Genomic DNA, 19,790 nt, shown 5'->3' with positions numbered 1-19,790 from the left:
TGGCGGTATGGCCGGTGCCGGTATGAGTGCCATCACTGACGAGCTGTTCAGCGCCTATTTCCCACTTCCGTATCGCGTTGTTGCGACTATCATAATAGGTAAGAACCCAATTCTTTATTTGAATATATTAGTAGAAAACTGTTTGATTGACGAGACTATTTTTTTGTACAGGTGTTTGGGGATGGGCTGTTGTCCTTCACGTCCTGACGCGTCTTCAGATTAACGTCGAGTCTATTTTACGTTTCCACCAGAACAGCGGTACACCACCTTTATACAAGACCGTGTATGAGATCGGTACAATGCTTCTGATTGTATATAGTGCGGCAACAGCATTGCTTTGGGTGGCAAGTAATCACAATGTTTCTTTCACTATTCTTGGCTGCGATGTCCTACCTTTTCTATGCTTCGCGTCCATCCCCGTCATTTTCATGTTCCCAGGTCACCATGGCCACCGCACAAGCCGAAATCGCTTCATCGTGACAGTAAGGCGTATATCATTTGGCGGATTAGACGCAGACACCCGATTTGCAGATATAATCGCAGCCGATGCACTCACTTCATACTCAAAAGTTTTGGCAGACGGATGGATCATGGTATGTATGGTCCTCTGCGGCCGGTCTGTGGCTGCGATCCCGGACCGTACGTGTGGAGGTGAGTGGGTTGCTCCGTGTATAATCTGCATTCCGTACTTGATTCGTTTGCGACAGTGCCTTACGGATTTCCTGCGTTCGGAAATGCGTGATTACGGTCACTTGCTCAACGCTGCAAAGTACTCGACTTCATTTCCAGTCATTATTCTCTCGGTTGTAAAGCACAAATACGACGAGTCAGAAGATGCCACATATGTGGGCGCACTCTTGATTTACGATTTATGGATTCTTTCTATGCTTGCCAATTCTCTTTTTTCATTCTATTGGGATGTACAGCGGGATTGGGATTTGACCTTTTTCACCCCAGCTTGGAAACGGCCAGAGATGACCAACAAAGGTCTTCGTCCTGTACTCTACTTTCCGGCTTCGTTTTATTATCTTGCAGTAGTTCTTGACCTTGGACTTCGGTGCGTAATGATCTTTACCCTCATTTTTCTCAATATGTATTTTATTCACTAACGCGTTATTTTATTTAGCTTTACGTGGAGTCTTAAGCTTTCTCCCCATTTATATTTTTTCAACGATTTCGAAGGCGGCGTCTTTTTTCTCGAAATCTTGGAACTATTTCGTCGCTGGATCTGGCTTTTTTTGCGTATCGAAACTGAATGGATCCGCGCTACCGGCTCAGGCATGCGTGTACCGATTGCTATGACTGAAATACGACCAAAAGATTAGATATAGACATTATTTTTCTCCTTTTTTCTACTTTTATATTAATTAATCTTCAACTTGATTTTGGTAGTTTAGCGTGTACTATAGATTGGGTGATTATGTGCATTAGAGCGCGTTATTCGCCGTTCATTTTCTATTTTTTGTATTGTAGGGGTGTTTGTACATATTTCGTTTTCATCTCTTTTTTCTTAATCTTGAGCAACTAGTAGCGTGTTTAGCTTTTAATAGATTGCGTTTGACTTTACAATCTTACTATTCAAAATGGGGAAAAAAAGAGAGTTATAGAAAGTAATCTATTGCATCAATTTTTAGCCACAGCATCTTTTCCTACTGCGGCTCTTCACATAAGATTGTATACAAAGTCAAAAATTAAAAATGGATAGCCTTTCCGTAAGTTGCCATAGCAGCCTCCTTGAATGCTTCAGAGAGAGTAGGATGCGCGTGGCAAGTACGAGCAATGTCCTCCGAGGAGGCACCGTACTCGATCGCAAGAGCACCCTCTGCAATCATCTCACCAGCATTGGGGCCCATGATGTGAATGCCGAGAATACGGTCGGTTTCTTTCTCCGAAATGAACTTTACCCAGCCCTCGGTGTCAAGGTTAGTCTTTGCGCGTGAGTTGGCGGCAAAAGGAAACTTTCCAACGTTGTAGGCAATTCCTTTCTCCTTGACTTGTTCTTCGGTCATACCGACCCAGGCGACCTCGGGATGAGTGTACATGACTGAAGGAATGACGCCGTAGTTGACGTGTCCGTGACCAGACTTGATGTACTCGACTGCAGCAATACCTTCCTCTTCAGCCTTGTGGGCAAGCATAACACCAAAAGTAACGTCACCAATCACACGGATATGCGGGTATTTTGTGCGGTACTCCTGGTCGATAACCAGACGCCCCCGCTCATCGACGTCAATGTCAATGTTCTCGAGTCCAAGACCCTCGGTGTACGGCCGACGACCGATAGCGACGAGAACTACGTCCGCGTCAAGCGTCTCCTCCTTGCCGCCTTTGGCCGAGTCGACCTTGACAGCGACACCATCTCCAACAGGCTCAGCACCGAGAACTTTGGTTCCAAGCTTGAACTTGAGTCCCTGCTTGGCAAGCGAGCGCTGAATATTCTTTGAGAACTCAGCATCCATACCGGCACCACCGATCGCGTTCATATACTCGACAACAGTGACTTGAGAACCGAGTCTGCTCCAGACAGATCCGAGCTCAAGACCAATGATACCACCACCGATGATGACCAGCTTCTCGGGGACCTTCTCAAGAGCAATGGCGCCGGTCGAGGTAACGATCTTTTTCTCGTCAATCTCGACACCGGGGAAAGGAGTGGCCTCCGAACCAGTTGCAATGATGATGTTCTTTGCCTTGAGCACAGCAGAGCGCTCGCCTTCATTACCAGTAACCTCGATCTCGTTTGGTCCAAGAATCTTGCCTGAACCCTTGAAATAATCGACCTTGTTCTGCTTGAAGAGAGTCTCTATACCGCGAGTGAGACCGGTAACAGCGTCGTCCTTAGCCTTCATGAACTGCTCGAAGTTGAGCTTAACGTCACCAACTGTCAGTTCCGTTAGATCCGATCGTCTTTTATTCACAAAAGAAAAAAAATTTTTAAAATTTAAAAATTTAAGGCAAATGCAACTTACCATCGATACCGCGCTTCTTGGTGTCGTGGAGAATCTCATGATACAGATGTGAGTTGTTGAGGAGCGCTTTGGAAGGAATGCATCCGACGTTCAAGCAAGTGCCACCAGGAGGTCCACGTTTGTCAATGCAGGCAGTCTATATTCAAAAGTCAACATTATATCACTCCAGGAGCGTCAATAGCCGCTACAAAAAAAGATCTTGGCCGATTATACCTTAAGCCCGAGTTGGGCAGCCTTAATAGCAGCGACGTAGCCGCCAGGACCGGCACCAATGACAACGAGATCAAGCTCGTCCGCTAAATCATCATGTCAGTCACAGATCTTCCACAATATAATTTTGAATCAGAAAACAGACAGACATACATTCGGTTGCCATACCACGACGAAACTGTCCGGCAAAGACGGTCTGTCGGTAGACGACAGCGCGGGCGCCGCTCTGCGTCAAACTCCAGGAAGCCTTTGACGGCACAAAAGCTTTCAGCATTGTGGATATATATGTGAGAGATGTCTTTTATTAAATCGAAGATTATGTCGTCGACTTTGAGGCGTAAACACAATAAGCAAACAGCAAAATGGAAAGTACGGCCTAGCCGGGGGACTCTTTTATTTGAGCGCCAGGATTGGCCGGAAGCCTCGCCTGGGTTGGGGTAAGTGGCTTGCAGTGATCCGACGCGTCGGATCGCCCACGCACACGAGCAGGTCAGCTGAGAACAGAGTGTTTAATCAGAGTGTTTAATCAGAGAGATGGCGAATTTGGGTGGTACGACCGCAAACCAATATGGAGGGCTTATCTACATGGAGTCATGTATAGGATGGTGGATGCAGTAGCGATCTTTGGAGAGACTGTCCCAGTGTGGGGATATCGAAGAAGAGTGTAACCCACTTTTGTTGTGGGATGGCTTCTTATGTCTTCACTCAGATATGATCTATTGTATATAAGACTATTACTTGCTCACTTTTCTGTTCTTCATCCGCTCTTTAGTAACATTTGCTTTTCTTTCTTGAGATGTCAAGTACCTGAATTTCTTCTTTTTCTGCCTTTGTTTCGGCGGCACAGGTATCCCGTTATTGATTTTCTTCACGCGTTCGGCGTACAACGCAGCGCGCAGTAAGCTCTTGTGTAGAATTTCTTCGTCAGATTGAAACTCTTTCATCCGTGGTTTAGGTTCTGTGGCTTCACGGTCCACATCAAAATTCTCAATCTCCACTATGGTAGTCGCTGTTCCTTCGTCTTCCTCGTCGTTATTGTCGACAGTGAATGCCGCGTCGTAGGTTTGCACAACACGTTTGCCAGTCTTTAGTATGCCTGTGACCGTGTCTGGAGCTGGTGTAGCTGATGGTGTACTGGTATGTTCATCTTGAATGCCATCCCATTCTTCCTCTTCACCTTCGTCGTTGTCGCCAGAAGACTGGTCACTAGAATAATACCCCAAATCTAACTCGGAGCCACGTTCTGCAAAAATGCAGTCAGAAAAAAAAACTTTCATAGTATCAATAAAAAGGGGGAAAAGAGTAAAATGCACCTTTATACAAATTCTTCGCGAACTCGACTTTTTCTTCGAGCTCTGCTCTTCGCTGCTGTCGTATGGCTCTTCGTTCGTCACGCCGCTCTTCTTTCTCATTGGCGACAGCTTTTGCAACCGCTTTTTCACGTCTTTCAACATTTCGTTTATGGAAGCCAGTCAAATATTCTCTATAGAATAATCACAATTAGTCCAACGAAGCAAAAACCACAGTCGTAGCGACAGTCTGAAGAAAAAAAAGGTATGAACAATCACATACTCTCTAGCTGACTTATCAAAAACAATCTCCTTTGGCCGTCGTTGTATCCTTGTGTCGGAAAATGAGCCTCCACGTCCTCCTCTAGTAAACCCGCCGCGCCCTCGCCCAGAACTTGGTCTTCCACGCGAGGATCCACCGCGTCCTCTATACGAGTCGCGTCCGCGCGAAGACCCTCTTCCACGCGATGATCCGCCTCCTCGCCGCTCATCATGAGACATTAAAAATATGAACCAAATATTAAATGGAAAGACAAAATACTTTTTCAGTAAAATGTACTTTTTTTTGTAGCCCCAGTCGAATGAAATCGACTGTTTTACTGATGACACGTTCGGGTACGAAGTTTTTCTCTTCTTACAACAGCGCAAATACAATCACGTGACAGACATGTGGACATCGGGTTGGGGTTTTATGGCTTATCGAGAGCAAGCGCAGAAAGGTGACTCGTCGTCGGGGCTCCACTTTCTGATTGTTGGTCGACAAAATAATTACAGAGGTACGCTGGTGTCTTCCGATAAAGGGTTTGGATAGCTGAAAATAATCGCTAATAGTGTTTTATGATTAGATACTTGAGCGTCGGACAGATTTGTTCGCAATCGTTGAGTTATCAGTCTTATCAGCGTGTTCCGGTCGAAGCTAAAAGATGCCTGCTCTTGAGAACTCCTTGCCTGTGATTGACCTCTCTAGTGACAGTGAGGCGGTAATAGGACAGAAACTGTACGAGGCTGCTTCTACGCTTGGTTTTTTCTTTATCGAGGGTAGTGGGCTGACTCAAGAGGAAGTTGATGAGGTGTTTAGACTGGTCAGTACTATCTCTGTTTTTTGAAGGCTGCAATTGCCAAAGCATTATTAACTATTTGCGGTCTTGCATTTTAGGCCGAGAAGTTCTTTGCGACACCTGCGGAGGAGAAGCAGAAGTTTCCAATCACAAAAAACCGTGGTTACTCGAGTTTTAAGCAAGAAGGGTAATACTGCTGGTCAATGTAGTGGACGTATATCATGCTGACAGGAAGTGGAACAGTCTTGATGTTGATAGACGTGAAAATGGTCAAAAGAAGGGCGATCCTAAGGAGTGAGTAGATACCATTCAGTTAACTTTCAATGACATATTCTAATATGACGTTATCATCAAAAGACTATTTAACTTTGCACCCTTTGCAGAGACGGCAAACCCAGGATCCGAAGTGCAACCGCTTCCGCCGACATTTGCAGACTCGCGCGAGACAATAGCGGTTTTCACTGAACGCTGCCACAAGCTGGCGCAGAGGCTTCTCGAGGCTCTTGGTCTTGCGCTAGAGGTCGAGCCGGGCTGGCTGTCGAGCCGACATGCACTCGACAGACCGGGTGGATGTACTTTGCGAATTTTGCATTATCCGGCGATGGCTGACATCGAGGGCCCCGATGACGAGATTCGAGCGGGTGCTCATACTGATTACGTGAGTTCCGATGATGATGACAAAGAGTAGCTGACGGGATGCTAACGGGGTCACAGGGTTCGATGACGCTGCTGTTTCAGAGAGAAGCCCAGTCGGGGCTCGAGGTGTTGTCACCGGTGACGGGTGAATGGATCTCGGTGCCGGCTCTCGGTCCGCGAGCTCCAGGCCAGTGTGCGCCGATAGTTGTAAACATTGCAGGTAAGTAAAAACAATTGTAGAATATGATCTTAGGCAGAATGCTGACTGTTCTTGTTTCATCTGCCTAGACCAGCTTAGCTTCTGGTTCGGCGGCGTGCTGCGGTCGGCTTACCATCGCGTACGTTTCTCTACTGCTGCTCAACGCACAGGCAAGGACCGCTACTCGATGGCCTACTTTGTGCACCCTGCCTCGGACGTCCTACTTGAGCCTATCCCGAGCCGAGTTATTGCAGCCGCGATAGCGAGTGCGGGCGAAAGCCTACCAGAGAACAAGAGCGAAAAGGAGCAACGTAATGCCGAGGTCCGTCGAACGGTTATCGACGGTCGAGTGCTGACTGCTGGCGAGCATCTGGCCCGTCGCCTTGCGCTTGCATTCTCATAGACGATACCGTGTCTTGATTAGTCAACAACTGATAACTGAGGTGTACTAATCAGCTGAAGATGCCGAAAGAGGGAGATACGCCGCGGCATAATAAAGTTTGCCGCTGACGCTAGCGAACGTTTGCTGGCATCTCGCTTCGGAGCTCGCCTCTGCTGGAAGTTTAGATGTATTGTGCAGTAGTATTACTGGATTTTATAATTGCAATGAGATGAATAAACAGTAATAGTAACGTATTTCATGTAGCTGACCTATTACGCGTCCTTCAGAGACTGCAAACAGCCAAGTAGCCGAGCCACGTCATTATTGCGACTAAAAGTTATTATTGCGATGGAGACGTTGGACATCGCCTATTCTGTGGTGTATTATGTACTATTGTATTTCGATATACTTGCATTGCCGTCTTTTATGTACATATCGTCATTAACAACCGACCGCGCACGTGGTCCTCGCTCAGGGGCTGTCCGAGCGTCGCACAAGCCTCGCACCGCCGCAACTCGCACTACAGCACAGATTCGATATATAGTCGGTCTCTGCACCTTTACCGCTCTTCTCTCTCTATTTCTAACAAAATGTACAATACTGTCTCTCTTGATGCCGATTACTCCCGATCTAGCCAGAGTCTGAGCCCGGCGGCGACAGACGACACTTATTCTCAGCTCCCACTCGATCCAACTCTATCTTCTTACTCCACTCCATACCCTCACGCTCCCTACACTTCTTCGCTCTACTCTGCCGTCATACCACCGTCATACCCTGCTACGTCTCTTTCAGCCGACTGGAATTGGCGGCAACAGCTGCAAGAGCAATCTCATCGCATAGTAATAACAGCCGCCGGCGCGCCCTCCATGGCGATTCCATATAATACAGACAGCTCGCTACTCTCAACAGCGGCCTCTACAAATGTCAGCCCACTCGTCATGCCAGCCACGGTCCGTCACCGTGTCTCTGTCTCTCGCTCGCGAACTGGTGAGTACCTGTACTTTGTTCTCTCTCTCGCCCTCTTCCCTTTTTCAGACTTTTTCCTCTCTTCTATCTATGAACTCTTCTCTCATCTCTGAGCTACTTGCAGGTTGCTGGCAGTGCCGTGTCCGCCGCAAAAAGTGCGACGACCGCAAACCTCGTTGCCTTACCTGCGAGCGTCTCGACATCCGCTGTGAATATGGTGAATGCCCCGAAAATATGCGTTCTATTGAAGACCGCAAGCGCGCTGCTCGAGAGCTCACTGTCCAGATTCGCGCCACTATGAAGCGCCGAAGTGCCGCTCGCTCGAATGCCGCGACCGCCGTAGTGTCTTCTGAGACGGCCACCGTTGGTCAGCAATTCCTATCGACATCATCGGAATCAGACGCTAGCGTAAGCGATAGTTTTACTGCACTGTCAAACGTATCATCTTTTTATCCGTATTCGGCCACTGGTCGTCCGCCTCCGTTCCTGTCTGTAGAATTTGATAGCCTTGACTTTGACTCTCCGATTTCGCCGCTTCCCGCTTTGCATGCGCATGTGTCCGTGGTGCCGCGAAATGTGTACTCTGCACATACTGATGCTACCCGGCAACTAGCGTATGCCGTCGTTTACTTTCGCATGGCTACCCGTATTTTATTTCCAGGGTTGTTCCTGCAGACTGACGACCTCGTTGACTTCCAGACAGTAGTGTATAATATTGCTTCTCATGATCCCTATGTATGGCGAAGCGTCTGTGCGATTGGATGCGCATTTGCTCAATTTGCCAGTTCGGGTTCAATAACAGTTGACGACGTCAGCTTCTTATCTGCAGGCAGCTCAAAGTTTACGAGCGAGGCCAATTCTCTTATGGCAGACAATCCGCCAGTTCGCATCACAGAGATCTGCTCGAGCATTGCATTCGGCCATAACAGTCAGCATTTTCCTCCCTTTCCTCGCGCTGAGCTTGAGCGAGTCATGATTCTGGGCTGGAATATTTTCACACTTGCTCGGATTTTTAACACACATGATGCCGGAACTCTCAAGACGCTTATGAACCTCGTTTCACATTTCTGTTTATTATCTGTGGATCAACGTGTAAGCGACAGCATACCGATCAGGATCGTGGCTGCGCATGCAGTACACGCAGACATTCTTACCGCCACGCATTTGCTACAGCCGCCAATACTAGCGGCTACGTATGGAGAGATGTTGGACCGGCATAATCTAGCCGGTGAAGCTATATTCAGGACAGGCATTGCGACCGGTCTTCCGATTTCAACGCCGCTATTGCTTGTACTGTCACGAATTGTAGAATTCGAGTATGAGCTGTGGCAGGACCATGCGGCTCAAAAAAGCAGATATTTGAACAGCAACCCTGAGAACGGAAGCACAAATACAGAGTTTTACGTTGGCAGTACATACATTGCGCTGCGACTGGAAAACGCGGCAGCATACTTGAATACATATATAGCTGATTTAGACTGCCAGCGCACAACAACACAGCGGTGCTCTGAGATGATGAGACTTGCAATACAGATCTACCTGGCTGTCTTTAGTGATTCTGAGCTGATGACGAGAGTGAGTAGTGTGCGAGGTCAGCTCTTAGTCGAAGCGCGAGAGAGCGAGGCCGTGAGGAACTGTGTGAGGCAGTTTGTAAATATTTTGACCACTGAGTTTATGTTGGATGAGTCCGATATGCTCGAGACACCGAGTCATAGTGCTTCAGGGGAGGAAGAACAGATGAGCGGACAGGAGCTCGAGAGAACGATTGTATGGGCGCTGGTGGTCGTGGCGAACGTGACTAGTGCAGAGAGCGGAGTCGCAGATTTATCTGGTAGGATGGTAAATTGTCGAGAGGTTCTAAGGCGGACATTTGAGGAGAGCGTGTCGAAAGGAGAGTTTGGCGGGTGGAGTCGAGCATGGAGTACGGTGAAGGAGGTATGGAAAGAAGAAAGGTGGACGGCCGGGATAAGTTGGCGGCAGGTGTTGTGGGAGAAAGGTGACCGGTATCCAATAATATTTTGAAGATGCTGGTGGATAACTTTTGTGTTATTAGTTTTTACAGAGAAGCAAAGTAAATTTACTCAACTCCAAGGGGAAGCAGATTGTGGGGACCAGATCTCTCGACGTACCACATCTGGTTAGGGTTGATACCAGCAACGGTTGAAGAAAATAGTAGTCGACAGAGGAAAGAGTATGAAATGAAAGCCAAAGGAGAAAAGCCGTTGCTTTCAATATGGTAAGAGCAAGTATAAAAATTAAGAAGCATGAAAGGAAGTAGTATTCTGCTGGATAAGGAGAACTGGAATCAGACGATTTTAATAAAAAAAAGGCTTTTTTGGCCAAAGCAATTAAAGTTGTGAATCGTTCTCAATACCTCCTCGTCTTTGTGCTGCTTGTGTGGTGTTTTGCTCCCATTCTGTCCGTCTCTTTAGGGAAAAGACTCTCAAAAGATACAAATTAGATAAGTGTATGATATTCTGATTATTATCTTACTATTCTTGTGTACAGCTATCTGCAATTGGGCCTGTAGTGCTGTTCTGATAGCAAGAGTTTCGGGTCTCGGTTGGCGTAACTCTGATGTAGCTGTTTGACCCTCGTCGACAGCGACAGGAGAACTATTCGCGTCCGTGCAGTTTCTGTAGGCAATACAGACTGAGGGCTCATACTATGGCGTGCTGTGCGACCAAGTGAGCTGAGAGACGGCTCGGGTACGCTGAGCTAAGATATTGTGAGCTGCTGGCTCGATGCCAGGGGCTGTTTTGTGACTTGTCTCCGCTCTCAACCTCTGATCCTCTCGTCGTCCTTCTTCCCTCTCTCTGTCACTCACCACCTCTCCTCCTCTTCCGGTATCCAATCCTTGCCTCCTTCTGTTATCTTGCGCCCGCAGCAATGGATGAGTGGCTTTCTCTCCCTCACTGCCTGCTCGCGGTAGCAAAGACAGCCTACACCCCCGCAGGAATGGACGCCCTCTCGGCCCTCACCTTGCATCTCGGCGACTCTGTCTACATCTTCGAGCAGTCTTCCGCTAACGAACCTGCCTTTTACAGAGGCTACCTTCTTTCTTCTACATCTCCTTCCTCAAAAACTTCTAATCGTATCCGCATCTTCGTCGGATCGTTCCCGGCCTCGTGCGTATCCATCACCGGATTCGCTACCTCCCCGCTGGATCAGGCACTGCTTCCCACGAGTTCAGGCAGCTCTGCCAATGGAAATTCAAAGCCTTTTTTGCCAGTCACTGAGGAAATTGAGTTGGCTTTGCAAGAATGGTGTCCCGCGCACACTGATCAGCTCTTCTCGTCGGCTTCGCGCAACTACGCAAAGCTGAACTCTGTCGCCTCGCTGATCTCGGAACTCTCTGATATTCACAAGAGGCTATTGCTTGATATTTACACCACGTATGAGCGGGAGCAGAGTATCAAGAATGCGCTGTGGCTGCTCGTGCGCGGAAACAAACTTCTTTCTGGCGATGTTATTGTACGTGATGAGCTTGACGGCAGTTTGCGGGTTGGTGACCATAACCTCATTTCCTTCTTCCGTGACCAAGAAATTATGGCACTTTCTACGCACGGTGTTGCTGCTTTTCACACCTCGCGAGCAGCCGCAGCGGAAATCACGGACAAGAAGGAGTTACTGCATCTGATGGTGCAGATCAAGTCTGTCGTTGGAACTTTGACTGAAAGCATGTTTGCCAAAGTGTACTTATGTTCAAAGTCGCTACCGCTTACCGAAGGCTTTGTTGTGAATGGTGCAGAACTTGAGCAGCGCGCTTTGTTTGTCGATTTACCACCCGCAGTTGCTGGCGATGGTATTTTCCTTGTCGTTGAGATTTTTGAGACCATCTATATGACTACCCAGACCACCGCTGCCGACAAGACGGGTACGTACATATTCTGTACTTGAATGCATTTTAACTAACAGCACTAACAACAGAATCGTACACTATAAAAGCCCGCCGTGGCGTCGGTCTAGGCGTCGTGGATATTGGCCGTGTCATGCGTGAAGTGTCGGAAACTGAGCGCGATATGACATTACGCCTCTTCACTTCTTCTGTATCGAGTCAGGGAATGGATGGTATTGCCAGAAATGGCTGGGGCTCTCTTCGAGAGCGTCTTGTTCGCGGTGTTGCCGACGGCATGTATGTAATTAACTCTTTTCTTGCTCTATAGCTCTACACGCTAACTCTCTGCATTCTAGTGAACGCGCTACCAAGATAGATAAAGTAATTGTTGGACTTCGTGCATTTGAGTCGTCCAACTCGAAAGCTTTGACGGCGTCAATGCCCTCATTATTCAGTGGACTATCTAGTAGCCCGCGAACTCTCTTCACCGCCTCGACCACGATTCCGCGCGATGAGCTCTATCTCATAATCGGCGGAGTTCATTTCCATTGGTCTGACATAAATGGTCGGCCAATGCCTGAACTGAGCTCCAAAGCTCTCTACTTTGTCACTCTGTCATGTAACAAAGACTCTTCTTTACGCTTCCATGGTCATGCCAGCGCAGAACCCCAAGATATGTGGACCTCTACCGTTGTCTCACGCGACGAAAAGCTCTCTGAGACTGTTTGCCTGTCGCCGCTGGCGCGCAATGCCGATATCCATGTGCGTGTTCACCTTGCTGATGGTAAGGCAATTGGCCATGGCAAGTTCCCCATATGGAACGAGGACGTCATTATCAAGGATGCCAAGCGCAGTATTCGTATTGCAGACATTGACGGCCTACAGGTTGGCGTGCTCGAGATCGACAGCTATCTAGTCTCAAACGAATTCTCATCTGACGATACCCTCAATACCTTAATTCGCTGGCGCAGAATGCGTGTTGCAAAAGAGAGTTCTCAAAAGTCTTTGATTTCTGTCATGCAGCAGATTAGATATGTTGATCCCAATGAGATCTCCAAGCTACTGCGCGAAGCTCTTGACGCTCTGTTTGGAATTATTGTTTGGAAGGCTGGTGATAGCAAGTTTGAAGATGCTGCATTTGCTGCCTTGGCGCACATTCTCGTCACTGCTGAAGAGAGGTAGGATGATATTTTTATGGAATTTTATATGTAGTTTGCTAACCTGATAAAGACGTGACCGATCTATGCTCAGTGAGTATATTGACTACCATTTTAACTATCCAGATGTAGTCGGCCCGCTCGTTTACGGCTTCCAGCGTCTGTTGGCGCGATATTCCGGCTCAGATGCAGGTTCAAGCGTGCGCGAATTGCTCAAAGGCGGTGGCATCATATTGCGCTTTATAAACTCTTGCTGGGATAAGTTCCAGGAGCGCGAGTCGATCTCTATTGATATGCGCAATTATCCGAAAGCAGTGCGACAGATTTTTGTACAATTTAATCAAATTTTCGAACAGAATGCTGCATCTATTGAAGCAAGCCAGATCTTGATTATGCGACATTTTCCCGATTATATTACCGAGATTCACTCAATTTTTGATGACGAGCAAATTCTCGATATCACTGTCGAGTTTGTCGAGGTGACTACAGCTGTCGGTCTGGTAAATCCTAAACTCGACATGCACCGCCTCGTGCTCATGCAAAACCTCTCAAAGCTTCGGCTGTTCCCTGATACGAAACTTAGCGTACGAGCCCAGCTTATCAATCACACTCTTATCTGGCTGAGACCGTATCTCGCGCCAGCTGGCGACGAGGATTTGACAAGTCTTGCTGCTTGGCAGATGTGGAAGGACAGGATCCGTCTAGCATGTTCGGTACTTGCTGTACAGTTGGATAAAATGTGGCCGATTCGCGATCAGGATCCGGAGTCTTGCAGCATGTATGTGCGTGTATTGCCCGAGATCGTCGCTATCTTTGTGTCGTTACAACAAGAGCGCAAGAGTGCGCTTATCAGGGCAATCACGGCCCCGAAATTCAAAAACGAATTCTCGGTGCTGTTCCCAGAGACGTATCCTATCCCTCCCAATCGGCCTGTCGATACCAGTATCCAGAAATTACCTTTTGACGAGCTTGCGATAGAACTATCGTGCATTCTCGCTGTCTTGTCTGAGTTTGCAACATACGATAGTTCTAGCACTTCCTCTGGTAGTGAGACATTGACTGAGGAGCAAGCAATTCAGCTTATGAGCAATGTGCTGAAGATGACGGATTCAGTGCTGACGGGAAAAGCTGTGCCGACATCGTGGCTTTCAGTTTACATATACCTGCACCGCTCGGTCATGTCGTGTCTTGAGTTTATCTCGCTGCTTTTAGGGGAATATTTCCTGCCCAACATCGACTCTAACGAATTGCTTGATAGCCGCATAATCAGTATATGGCATATGTTTTTTGAGAGACTAATTGAGCTGGTTGGGTCGCCAGCTCTTGAGGTAGAGAACTTCTCGGAACAGAAGCGAAGAACTGTGGAGGCTATCAGTGGGCAAGTCCGCGAGCAAGGTGCGCAATTGCTGGCCCGAATGTGGACGGCTATTGGCACTGATGCTGGTGAGTTGGCAAGGTCTCTTTATGGAATTGAGACGATTGGTGGGCTGCAGCAAATGTTTTGCAGTAAAAAGTCATGTGGCAGCTATGCCCTCCTTGGAAAAGTTGTTGAGCTTTGGCTGTCGCCTAGCCGAGAAGTGCGTATGAGAGCGGTTGAAGTGCTGAAGAGTATAGCTGTGCAGGAGTGGCACACCAAGCACTCTCTGGATGATCTTTTTAGTGATGTTATTGACGTACGTTTAGTGCTTCTACCTTACTTTTTGTTTGCTCATATGCAGTTTGCTAACAAGGTTTAGACTCTTGACCGAGTATTCCACACAAGAACGTTCAATGTAGAAAACAGTTCTCTTAAAGAAAACATATTAGCTTGCATGAAGGCTGCTTTTCCGACTGCTGAGCACGAACTTGGTCTTAAAGTGCAGAGCTTGAGCAGTGTAGTGTCGAAATTGCTGGATCTACTAGTAGATTTGCACTCTCTTCCAGAGGGCGACGCATATAATGACGATCGAGTGAAGTGTACTTTATCACTGATGGAATTCTTGCGTGGCCTACATCGCGAGGATACCTTTATAAAGTACGTGCACCAACTTATACGCCTGCAAGAGCACAGCGGACACTATGCCGAAGCAGGACTTGCGCTGGAGTTGCATGCGAGAATGTACGACTGGCGATTAGATTCGCGAGTGCCCGCGCTACAGGATATTGACTTGCCTACTCAATCAGAGTTCCGTCGGCGCGAAGCGTTGAGTTTGCAGATGGTGCGGTACTTTACGCTTGGAGGTGCTCCTGAGCTTGCGATTGCCACTTACAAAGAGCTTGCCAATGCCTACGAAACGATTTCATTCGAGCTTGAAAAGCTGCAGAGTACGACTTCCACGATTGCGCGGTTATATAAAGAAGAGCAGTCTGTGAATGCGACAACGAGGCCACAGCCCCAATATTTTAGAGTTGTGTACTCTGGTCTTGGATTCCATCGAGCTCTACGAGGTAAACAATTTATCATGCAGGGAAGCAAATGGGAGAAGCTTTCTGATTTTACTGTGCGGCTGCAGAATCTGTATCCGCAGGCCAAAATTATCACCGCTAGCGGTGGGACGAGCGCGACAAGCACGGCAGCAAAGCACATGTCAATTGCTTCTTCGCTATCGTCACTTTCGCAGACTAGCAGTCTTGATGCATCTCTTGCCGCTGGCGACGGCGGTGACGCAGAGGGACAGTATCTGTCTATTATTGCTGTTTCTCCCGAGCCGTCTGTGGAGCTTGGATCTGCCGTTGAAATTTTACCTGCTGCTCGCGATTTTTTCTTACGGCAGAATTTACAACGGTTCTCAGTCTCGCGGCCGATAAAAATTGGTCGACCGGCGAGTACGAATGGAAATGGAGTCTCGTCTACCAATTCTGTTGATGTCTGGATCGAGAAGACAATCTTCGAGACACGCGAGAAGTTTCCGACAATTTTACGACGCAGCGAGGTTGTGAATGCTGAAGTTACGCGGATTTCTCCTCTGGCGGGCGCGGCTGATGCAATTGCGCGCAAAGCAGGCGAGATAGAGCAGATGGCGCGGCGATCAAAGGCTGCACCTGGTGACGAGATGTGCAGCTCGCAGCTTGGAATGCTATTGTCGGGTGCTGTTGATGCACCGGTTAATGGTGGAATTCAGGTATACCGAATTCTACTAGAGTCGTATGCGTCTGATCAGACTGCTGGGATCGTCATGGAGAAGGAGCGCATGCGTAGTGTTATGCAGGATTACGTTGCTGTTTTGGCTTACGCCTTGCATGTGCATTCTGCTGTCGTTGCTTCAGCACTGCGACCATTACATGACAGTCTAGTGATATTATTTGATCGCAACTTTAAGGATGAGATCAAAATTGTCGAAGAAGAAGGTCGCGTGATTGATGGTCTTGATCTGCGCAACGGAATCCGTCGGTCGCCAGATGATATTCGCAACGGACTCCATCACTTGGCACAGCAGTCTACGAATGCTTCAGCATCATCCGGTCGGAATAACGAGCTACGCGCTGTGCAGACTAACGGGTCCGGCGGGCAGAATGGAGTGTCGGCATCGGCAAATAAGTCGGAAGCGAGTCTGACGCTTACGCCGACGACATCTGCCTCGTCTAGGGCTGGATCTGCATCCGGATCTCCTGGACATAAGCGAAAGGCATCTATGAGGAACGTAATTGACCGAAAACAATCATCTGTGACGCTTAAATCTGAATACTCATTCGAAAGCGCGCCGTCATCTTCGTCATCGTCGAAGAGTAAAGGATCATCGAGTGGCAGCACGTCTAGTCTGGCTAGAGGCATGGCTGGTGTGACGAGACGGTTTAGCAAGATGATGACTACGAACGGGAATGGGTTGTCGAATGGTGGATCGCGTATAGCGAGACAGAGTTTGACTTCGTTTAGAGAGGAGGAATGAGCATTGGGATTTGTATAAAGATTGCGGATCATTTTCGCTTGGCAGTAGGTGCGTTTAAATGAGGGGTCGAATAGTATATGTATTATGTAATAAGATTAGCATATAATGAATATGATAGAATACACGATTAAATAACTAGTTCACAAAGTCTGTAAATTGATGTTTAGCCCCATTCAAGTAGTATTGGTTTTTAGATTCCCAGAATAAAAAAAAAGTATTGGTTCGGGAACGCACGCACTCTTTGGAAAGAGAAGAGCCGCATGGCAGACAGACGATATGTGAGGACTGGAGTGATCGTCGTTTTATTCTTCTCTTATTTTTTGGAAATTGGTTTACGACCCGTTTGTTTACAAGTTTGCTTGATTAGTAGCGTTGCGGGATTGTCTTCCGAGTAGTGTATATTTCTGAAGCGAGTCATTCGTTCCTACAACCCGGGAAGAGAGAGAGAAAGAGAGAGCGAGAGAGAGAGTAGGTGTTCCAAAGCGCAGTATCTCAAACGTAACCAAAGCGTCTCTTTCCGTTTAGTTTTAGAAGAAAATCATGATCAGAGTGAGTATATCACGACAAAGGGCTACTAAGCGTCTACGCATCCCGGCAACATTCGGTGTCACGGCACTAGCTTATGGAGTTCGAGTTTCGGAGATGCATTCCTCGTCGAGGACGGACACAGCCGCCAGGCCTGCTGCGAAAGATGGATCTGAATCGATGACTACGGCGACGACGAGTGCACAGTCGGTTGCGTCATTGATTGCGTCGCTGTTTCCTTCCTCGGGAAACTCTAGTGATGCCGAAGTGAGGTTGCGCGAACAGGCGAGCGTGCGTGGATCAAAGGCCTTTTCGGATCCGTTGTCCGTTGTCGCGGCCGAGATGACGAACTTGACTACGAATATCCATTTGTTGCTGGGATCCGGTGAGAGGTCACTCGATTCAGCGGCGAAATATTATGTGCAGAGCCAGGGAAAGCATATTCGACCATTGCTGGTGCTGCTCATGAGTCGTGCCGCGCTACTAGCACCAAAGGATGAGGGATACCAGGTTGCGAATAATATCGATGATAGTATAAGTCCACTTGACGTGCTTCGAGATTTCAACCCATCGAATATAATATCGACGATCACGACAACTGTGCGCAAAGTTGCCGCTGGCAGTGTGCAGGAGCAAGTTGAAGAGCATACAGGCGTGCTGCCTTCGCAGAGACGGCTTGCTGAGATTACAGAGATGATTCATGCTGCCTCGTTACTCCACGACGATGTCATCGATGACGCGGAAACTCGCCGTGGTGTGCCATCAGGGAATCTCAAATACGGCAACAAGATGTCGATTCTAGCCGGTGATTTCTTACTAGGCCGGGCTTGTGTATCGCTTGCACGACTACGTAATGCCGAAGTCACAGAGCTTATTTCGACGGCAATTGTTAATCTTGTCGAGGGTGAGGTCATGCAGCTGAAAAATACGGCGCCAGAAGACGCAATCACCGGAGTTGCAACACCAGCGACCTTCAAGCATTACCTGGACAAGACTTATCTCAAGACCGCGAGTTTGATGAGCAAATCCTGCCGTGGCGCAGCAGTACTAGCGGGAGTGCGTGATGAGTTTGTCGAAGCTGCTTACGAATACGGACGGAATCTCGGTATGGCCTTCCAGCTGATCGATGACTTGCTTGATTACACTGTCACAGCCGCTGAACTAGGTAAGCCAGCTGGCGCAGACCTGCAGTTAGGTTTAGCTACTGCACCTGCACTGTTTGCATGGCAAAAGCACCCCGAACTGGGACCGATGATTAGACGCAAGTTTAGACAGCCTGGAGATGTCGACACCGCGCGGAAATTGGTGGCCGAGTCCGATGGTGTTGAGCAGACTAGGGTGCTAGCTCAGGCATACTGTGATAAAGCGCGGGAGTATATGCACAAATTCCCGAATTCGACTGCAAAGGAGGCGTTGCTTGATATGGCTGATACTGTTCTCAATCGCAAAAAATAGATGAAGCAAGCTAATGAGTTGGGTTGAGAGGTTTGATTGCATGATTTGCAGCGATTTATTTAAGGGAGTGGAGAAAGAGTATATAAACCTATCGTTATATATCCCGAGTATCCCGAGTCTCTTGATCTTTTTTGTTTGCTCTGTGTCGTCGATTATTGCGTCGATTGTTGATTTTGCAGTTTCTTTGTATATATATGATATTTGCTGCACTTTGTTCTAATCAGTTCTATAGTATATCTTGTATTTTCATATTGACGCCATAGTACTGTAGAGGAGTAAAGGAAAAAAAGGAGAAAAAGGAAAAAAACAATACACGCAGAATTCTACTTCAGAGTGGATATTTATACAACCAGCAAATCACATATACCAAATTCGATAAACTCGCAACATTACAATACAGAACCTATAAACTCCGGGTTTTTTACTGTATGCTTACTTTGTAACATACTGTTGTTTTTTGGCGACCATTCTAAGCAGAATTTATGATTTAGACGGCACCGCTACCCTCGCCATCTTGAGCATGACGTCTGGCTTCATCTTCTTTCAACTCAGCCACAGACTTTTGTGGGGCGGAAAGTGGGTCAGAAGAATAGACACCCGACTGCTGAGGCTCCGCTTGCTGCTGCAGTTGCTGCTGCTGTCGCTGAGGAGGTTGGGCAGGGGCGGCGTCTCTGAAGACGGCAGTTTGCGTAGCTGGTCCATCGGGGAGTCTGATGTGACCACCCTCGACATCGCTGTTATGCAGACGTGGCATACCTCCGCGCTGGATGATTTCAGAGTAGACGCCAGGAGCACGGTCGTAGTTGATGACTCCGTTGGCGGCGTCCTCGCGACGGGAGTAGTAGACGTACTCACTGGAGCACAAGTTAGCGACGCTGTTCGAGGGGTGCGATCTGGCGACAGAGGCTAGGAAAAACCAAAACAAGAAAATAGACATACAGGTAGAGGGCATGCAAGAGACCAGGAAGGTATCCAAGCATTGTAAGGGCAATGTTTATGACAAAATCGACGGAGCATCCCGAGATAAAGGCGACGCCTAGGGGAGGCACTGCGGATCGGCGGGGTTAGCAAGAGATCATGATGAAGCGCAGAGAGAAGAAGATAGAGTATGAAAGAAAAAGACATACAAAACAAAGAAGATACTATTACTAGGATAGAGGAGATGGGGTCCATTTTGAAGTGAGATATCAAAGAAGTGAATGAGGAAGAGGAAGAAGAAAGCAAGGCGTTCTGCTTTAAG

The 19,790-nt window shown here is 47.8% G+C and overlaps 8 protein-coding genes across 8 annotated transcripts; 5 read left to right on the top strand and 3 right to left on the bottom strand.

Annotated features, from left to right (window-relative positions):
- Nucleotides 1-22: 22 nt before the first annotated feature.
- Nucleotides 23-1,325, top strand: V2V93DRAFT_321754 (EXS family-domain-containing protein; the record flags this gene model as incomplete). Its single annotated transcript, XM_066907373.1, has 3 exons — nucleotides 23-98; nucleotides 172-1,057; nucleotides 1,127-1,325. 3 exons carry the CDS (start codon nucleotides 23-25, stop codon nucleotides 1,323-1,325), a joined length of 1,161 nt encoding a protein of 386 aa, XP_066767472.1.
- A 127-nt stretch (nucleotides 1,326-1,452) lies between these two features.
- On the bottom strand, nucleotides 1,453-3,604 carry V2V93DRAFT_365641 (uncharacterized protein). Its single transcript, XM_066909121.1, has 4 exons — nucleotides 3,333-3,604; nucleotides 3,183-3,265; nucleotides 2,970-3,105; nucleotides 1,453-2,881 (listed from the first exon to the last, which is right to left on the bottom strand). Exons 1-4 carry the CDS (start codon nucleotides 3,451-3,453, stop codon nucleotides 1,692-1,694), a joined length of 1,530 nt encoding a protein of 509 aa, XP_066767471.1. The 5' UTR covers nucleotides 3,454-3,604; the 3' UTR covers nucleotides 1,453-1,691.
- A 54-nt stretch (nucleotides 3,605-3,658) lies between these two features.
- On the bottom strand, nucleotides 3,659-5,070 carry V2V93DRAFT_365639 (nucleolar protein 12-domain-containing protein). Its single transcript, XM_066909120.1, has 3 exons — nucleotides 4,752-5,070; nucleotides 4,493-4,662; nucleotides 3,659-4,422 (listed from the first exon to the last, which is right to left on the bottom strand). Exons 1-3 carry the CDS (start codon nucleotides 4,967-4,969, stop codon nucleotides 3,914-3,916), a joined length of 897 nt encoding a protein of 298 aa, XP_066767470.1. The 5' UTR covers nucleotides 4,970-5,070; the 3' UTR covers nucleotides 3,659-3,913.
- Nucleotides 5,071-5,204: 134 nt separating this feature from the next.
- V2V93DRAFT_365637 (uncharacterized protein) lies at nucleotides 5,205-6,998 on the top strand. Its single transcript, XM_066909119.1, has 7 exons — nucleotides 5,205-5,244; nucleotides 5,314-5,550; nucleotides 5,625-5,713; nucleotides 5,770-5,820; nucleotides 5,884-6,184; nucleotides 6,241-6,382; nucleotides 6,451-6,998. The coding sequence occupies exons 2-7, from the start codon at nucleotides 5,392-5,394 to the stop codon at nucleotides 6,762-6,764; spliced, it is 1,056 nt and encodes a 351-aa protein (XP_066767469.1). The 5' UTR covers nucleotides 5,205-5,244; nucleotides 5,314-5,391; the 3' UTR covers nucleotides 6,765-6,998.
- Nucleotides 6,999-7,681: 683 nt separating this feature from the next.
- On the top strand, nucleotides 7,682-9,731 carry V2V93DRAFT_321711 (uncharacterized protein; the record flags this gene model as incomplete). Its single annotated transcript, XM_066907371.1, has 4 exons — nucleotides 7,682-7,730; nucleotides 7,834-8,591; nucleotides 8,643-9,034; nucleotides 9,077-9,731. The coding sequence occupies 4 exons, from the start codon at nucleotides 7,682-7,684 to the stop codon at nucleotides 9,729-9,731; spliced, it is 1,854 nt and encodes a 617-aa protein (XP_066767468.1).
- Nucleotides 9,732-10,443: 712 nt separating this feature from the next.
- On the top strand, nucleotides 10,444-16,696 carry V2V93DRAFT_365630 (uncharacterized protein). Its single transcript, XM_066909118.1, has 5 exons — nucleotides 10,444-11,586; nucleotides 11,640-11,844; nucleotides 11,904-12,725; nucleotides 12,778-14,377; nucleotides 14,441-16,696. Exons 1-5 carry the CDS (start codon nucleotides 10,599-10,601, stop codon nucleotides 16,568-16,570), a joined length of 5,745 nt encoding a protein of 1,914 aa, XP_066767467.1. The 5' UTR covers nucleotides 10,444-10,598; the 3' UTR covers nucleotides 16,571-16,696.
- A 133-nt stretch (nucleotides 16,697-16,829) lies between these two features.
- Nucleotides 16,830-18,867, top strand: V2V93DRAFT_365628 (isoprenoid synthase domain-containing protein). Its single transcript, XM_066909117.1, has one exon. The coding sequence runs from the start codon at nucleotides 17,111-17,113 to the stop codon at nucleotides 18,548-18,550; it is 1,440 nt and encodes a 479-aa protein (XP_066767466.1). The 5' UTR covers nucleotides 16,830-17,110; the 3' UTR covers nucleotides 18,551-18,867.
- On the bottom strand, nucleotides 18,561-19,742 carry V2V93DRAFT_365625 (uncharacterized protein). The gene is made up of 3 exons (XM_066909116.1): nucleotides 19,678-19,742; nucleotides 19,490-19,598; nucleotides 18,561-19,404 (listed from the first exon to the last, which is right to left on the bottom strand). Exons 1-3 carry the CDS (start codon nucleotides 19,721-19,723, stop codon nucleotides 19,038-19,040), a joined length of 522 nt encoding a protein of 173 aa, XP_066767465.1. The 5' UTR covers nucleotides 19,724-19,742; the 3' UTR covers nucleotides 18,561-19,037.
- Between the last annotated feature and the right edge of the window lie 48 nt (nucleotides 19,743-19,790).

The sequence above is a fragment of the Kockiozyma suomiensis genome, assembly GCF_038497685.1.
Source record: "Kockiozyma suomiensis strain NRRL Y-17356 unplaced genomic scaffold V2V93scaffold_3, whole genome shotgun sequence".
NCBI lineage: Eukaryota > Fungi > Ascomycota > Lipomycetes > Lipomycetales > Lipomycetaceae > Kockiozyma > Kockiozyma suomiensis.
This window is presented reverse-complemented; position numbering and strand designations above follow the sequence as displayed.

Excerpts from the sequence above, each read along its gene's own strand:
- V2V93DRAFT_365641 (XM_066909121.1), bottom strand. The coding sequence starts at position 3,453 with ATGCTGAAAGCTTTTGTGCCGTCAAAGGCTTCCTGGAGTTTGACGCAG. Across the intron at positions 3,266-3,332 it reads TCGTGGTATGGCAACCGAAT|CGGACGAGCTTGATCTCGTT; the intron begins GTATGTCTGTCT and ends ATGATGATTTAG. Across the intron at positions 3,106-3,182 it reads CTGCCCAACTCGGGCTTAAG|ACTGCCTGCATTGACAAACG; the intron begins GTATAATCGGCC and ends TTTTGAATATAG.
- V2V93DRAFT_365639 (XM_066909120.1), bottom strand. The coding sequence starts at position 4,969 with ATGTCTCATGATGAGCGGCGAGGAGGCGGATCATCGCGTGGAAGAGGG. Across the intron at positions 4,663-4,751 it reads TTTGATAAGTCAGCTAGAGA|AGAATATTTGACTGGCTTCC; the intron begins GTATGTGATTGT and ends ATTATTCTATAG. Across the intron at positions 4,423-4,492 it reads CGCGAAGAATTTGTATAAAG|AACGTGGCTCCGAGTTAGAT; the intron begins GTGCATTTTACT and ends GCATTTTTGCAG.
- V2V93DRAFT_365637 (XM_066909119.1), top strand. The coding sequence starts at position 5,392 with ATGCCTGCTCTTGAGAACTCCTTGCCTGTGATTGACCTCTCTAGTGAC. Across the intron at positions 5,821-5,883 it reads AAGAAGGGCGATCCTAAGGA|ACTATTTAACTTTGCACCCT; the intron begins GTGAGTAGATAC and ends TATCATCAAAAG. Across the intron at positions 6,383-6,450 it reads GATAGTTGTAAACATTGCAG|ACCAGCTTAGCTTCTGGTTC; the intron begins GTAAGTAAAAAC and ends TCATCTGCCTAG.
- V2V93DRAFT_365630 (XM_066909118.1), top strand. The coding sequence starts at position 10,599 with ATGGATGAGTGGCTTTCTCTCCCTCACTGCCTGCTCGCGGTAGCAAAG. Across the intron at positions 11,587-11,639 it reads CACCGCTGCCGACAAGACGG|AATCGTACACTATAAAAGCC; the intron begins GTACGTACATAT and ends CACTAACAACAG. Across the intron at positions 12,726-12,777 it reads CTCGTCACTGCTGAAGAGAG|ACGTGACCGATCTATGCTCA; the intron begins GTAGGATGATAT and ends AACCTGATAAAG.
- V2V93DRAFT_365628 (XM_066909117.1), top strand. The coding sequence starts at position 17,111 with ATGATCAGAGTGAGTATATCACGACAAAGGGCTACTAAGCGTCTACGC.
- V2V93DRAFT_365625 (XM_066909116.1), bottom strand. The coding sequence starts at position 19,723 with ATGGACCCCATCTCCTCTATCCTAGTAATAGTATCTTCTTTGTTTT. Across the intron at positions 19,599-19,677 it reads AATAGTATCTTCTTTGTTTT|TGCCTCCCCTAGGCGTCGCC; the intron begins GTATGTCTTTTT and ends GCCGATCCGCAG. Across the intron at positions 19,405-19,489 it reads CTCTTGCATGCCCTCTACCT|TGAGTACGTCTACTACTCCC; the intron begins GTATGTCTATTT and ends CTTGTGCTCCAG.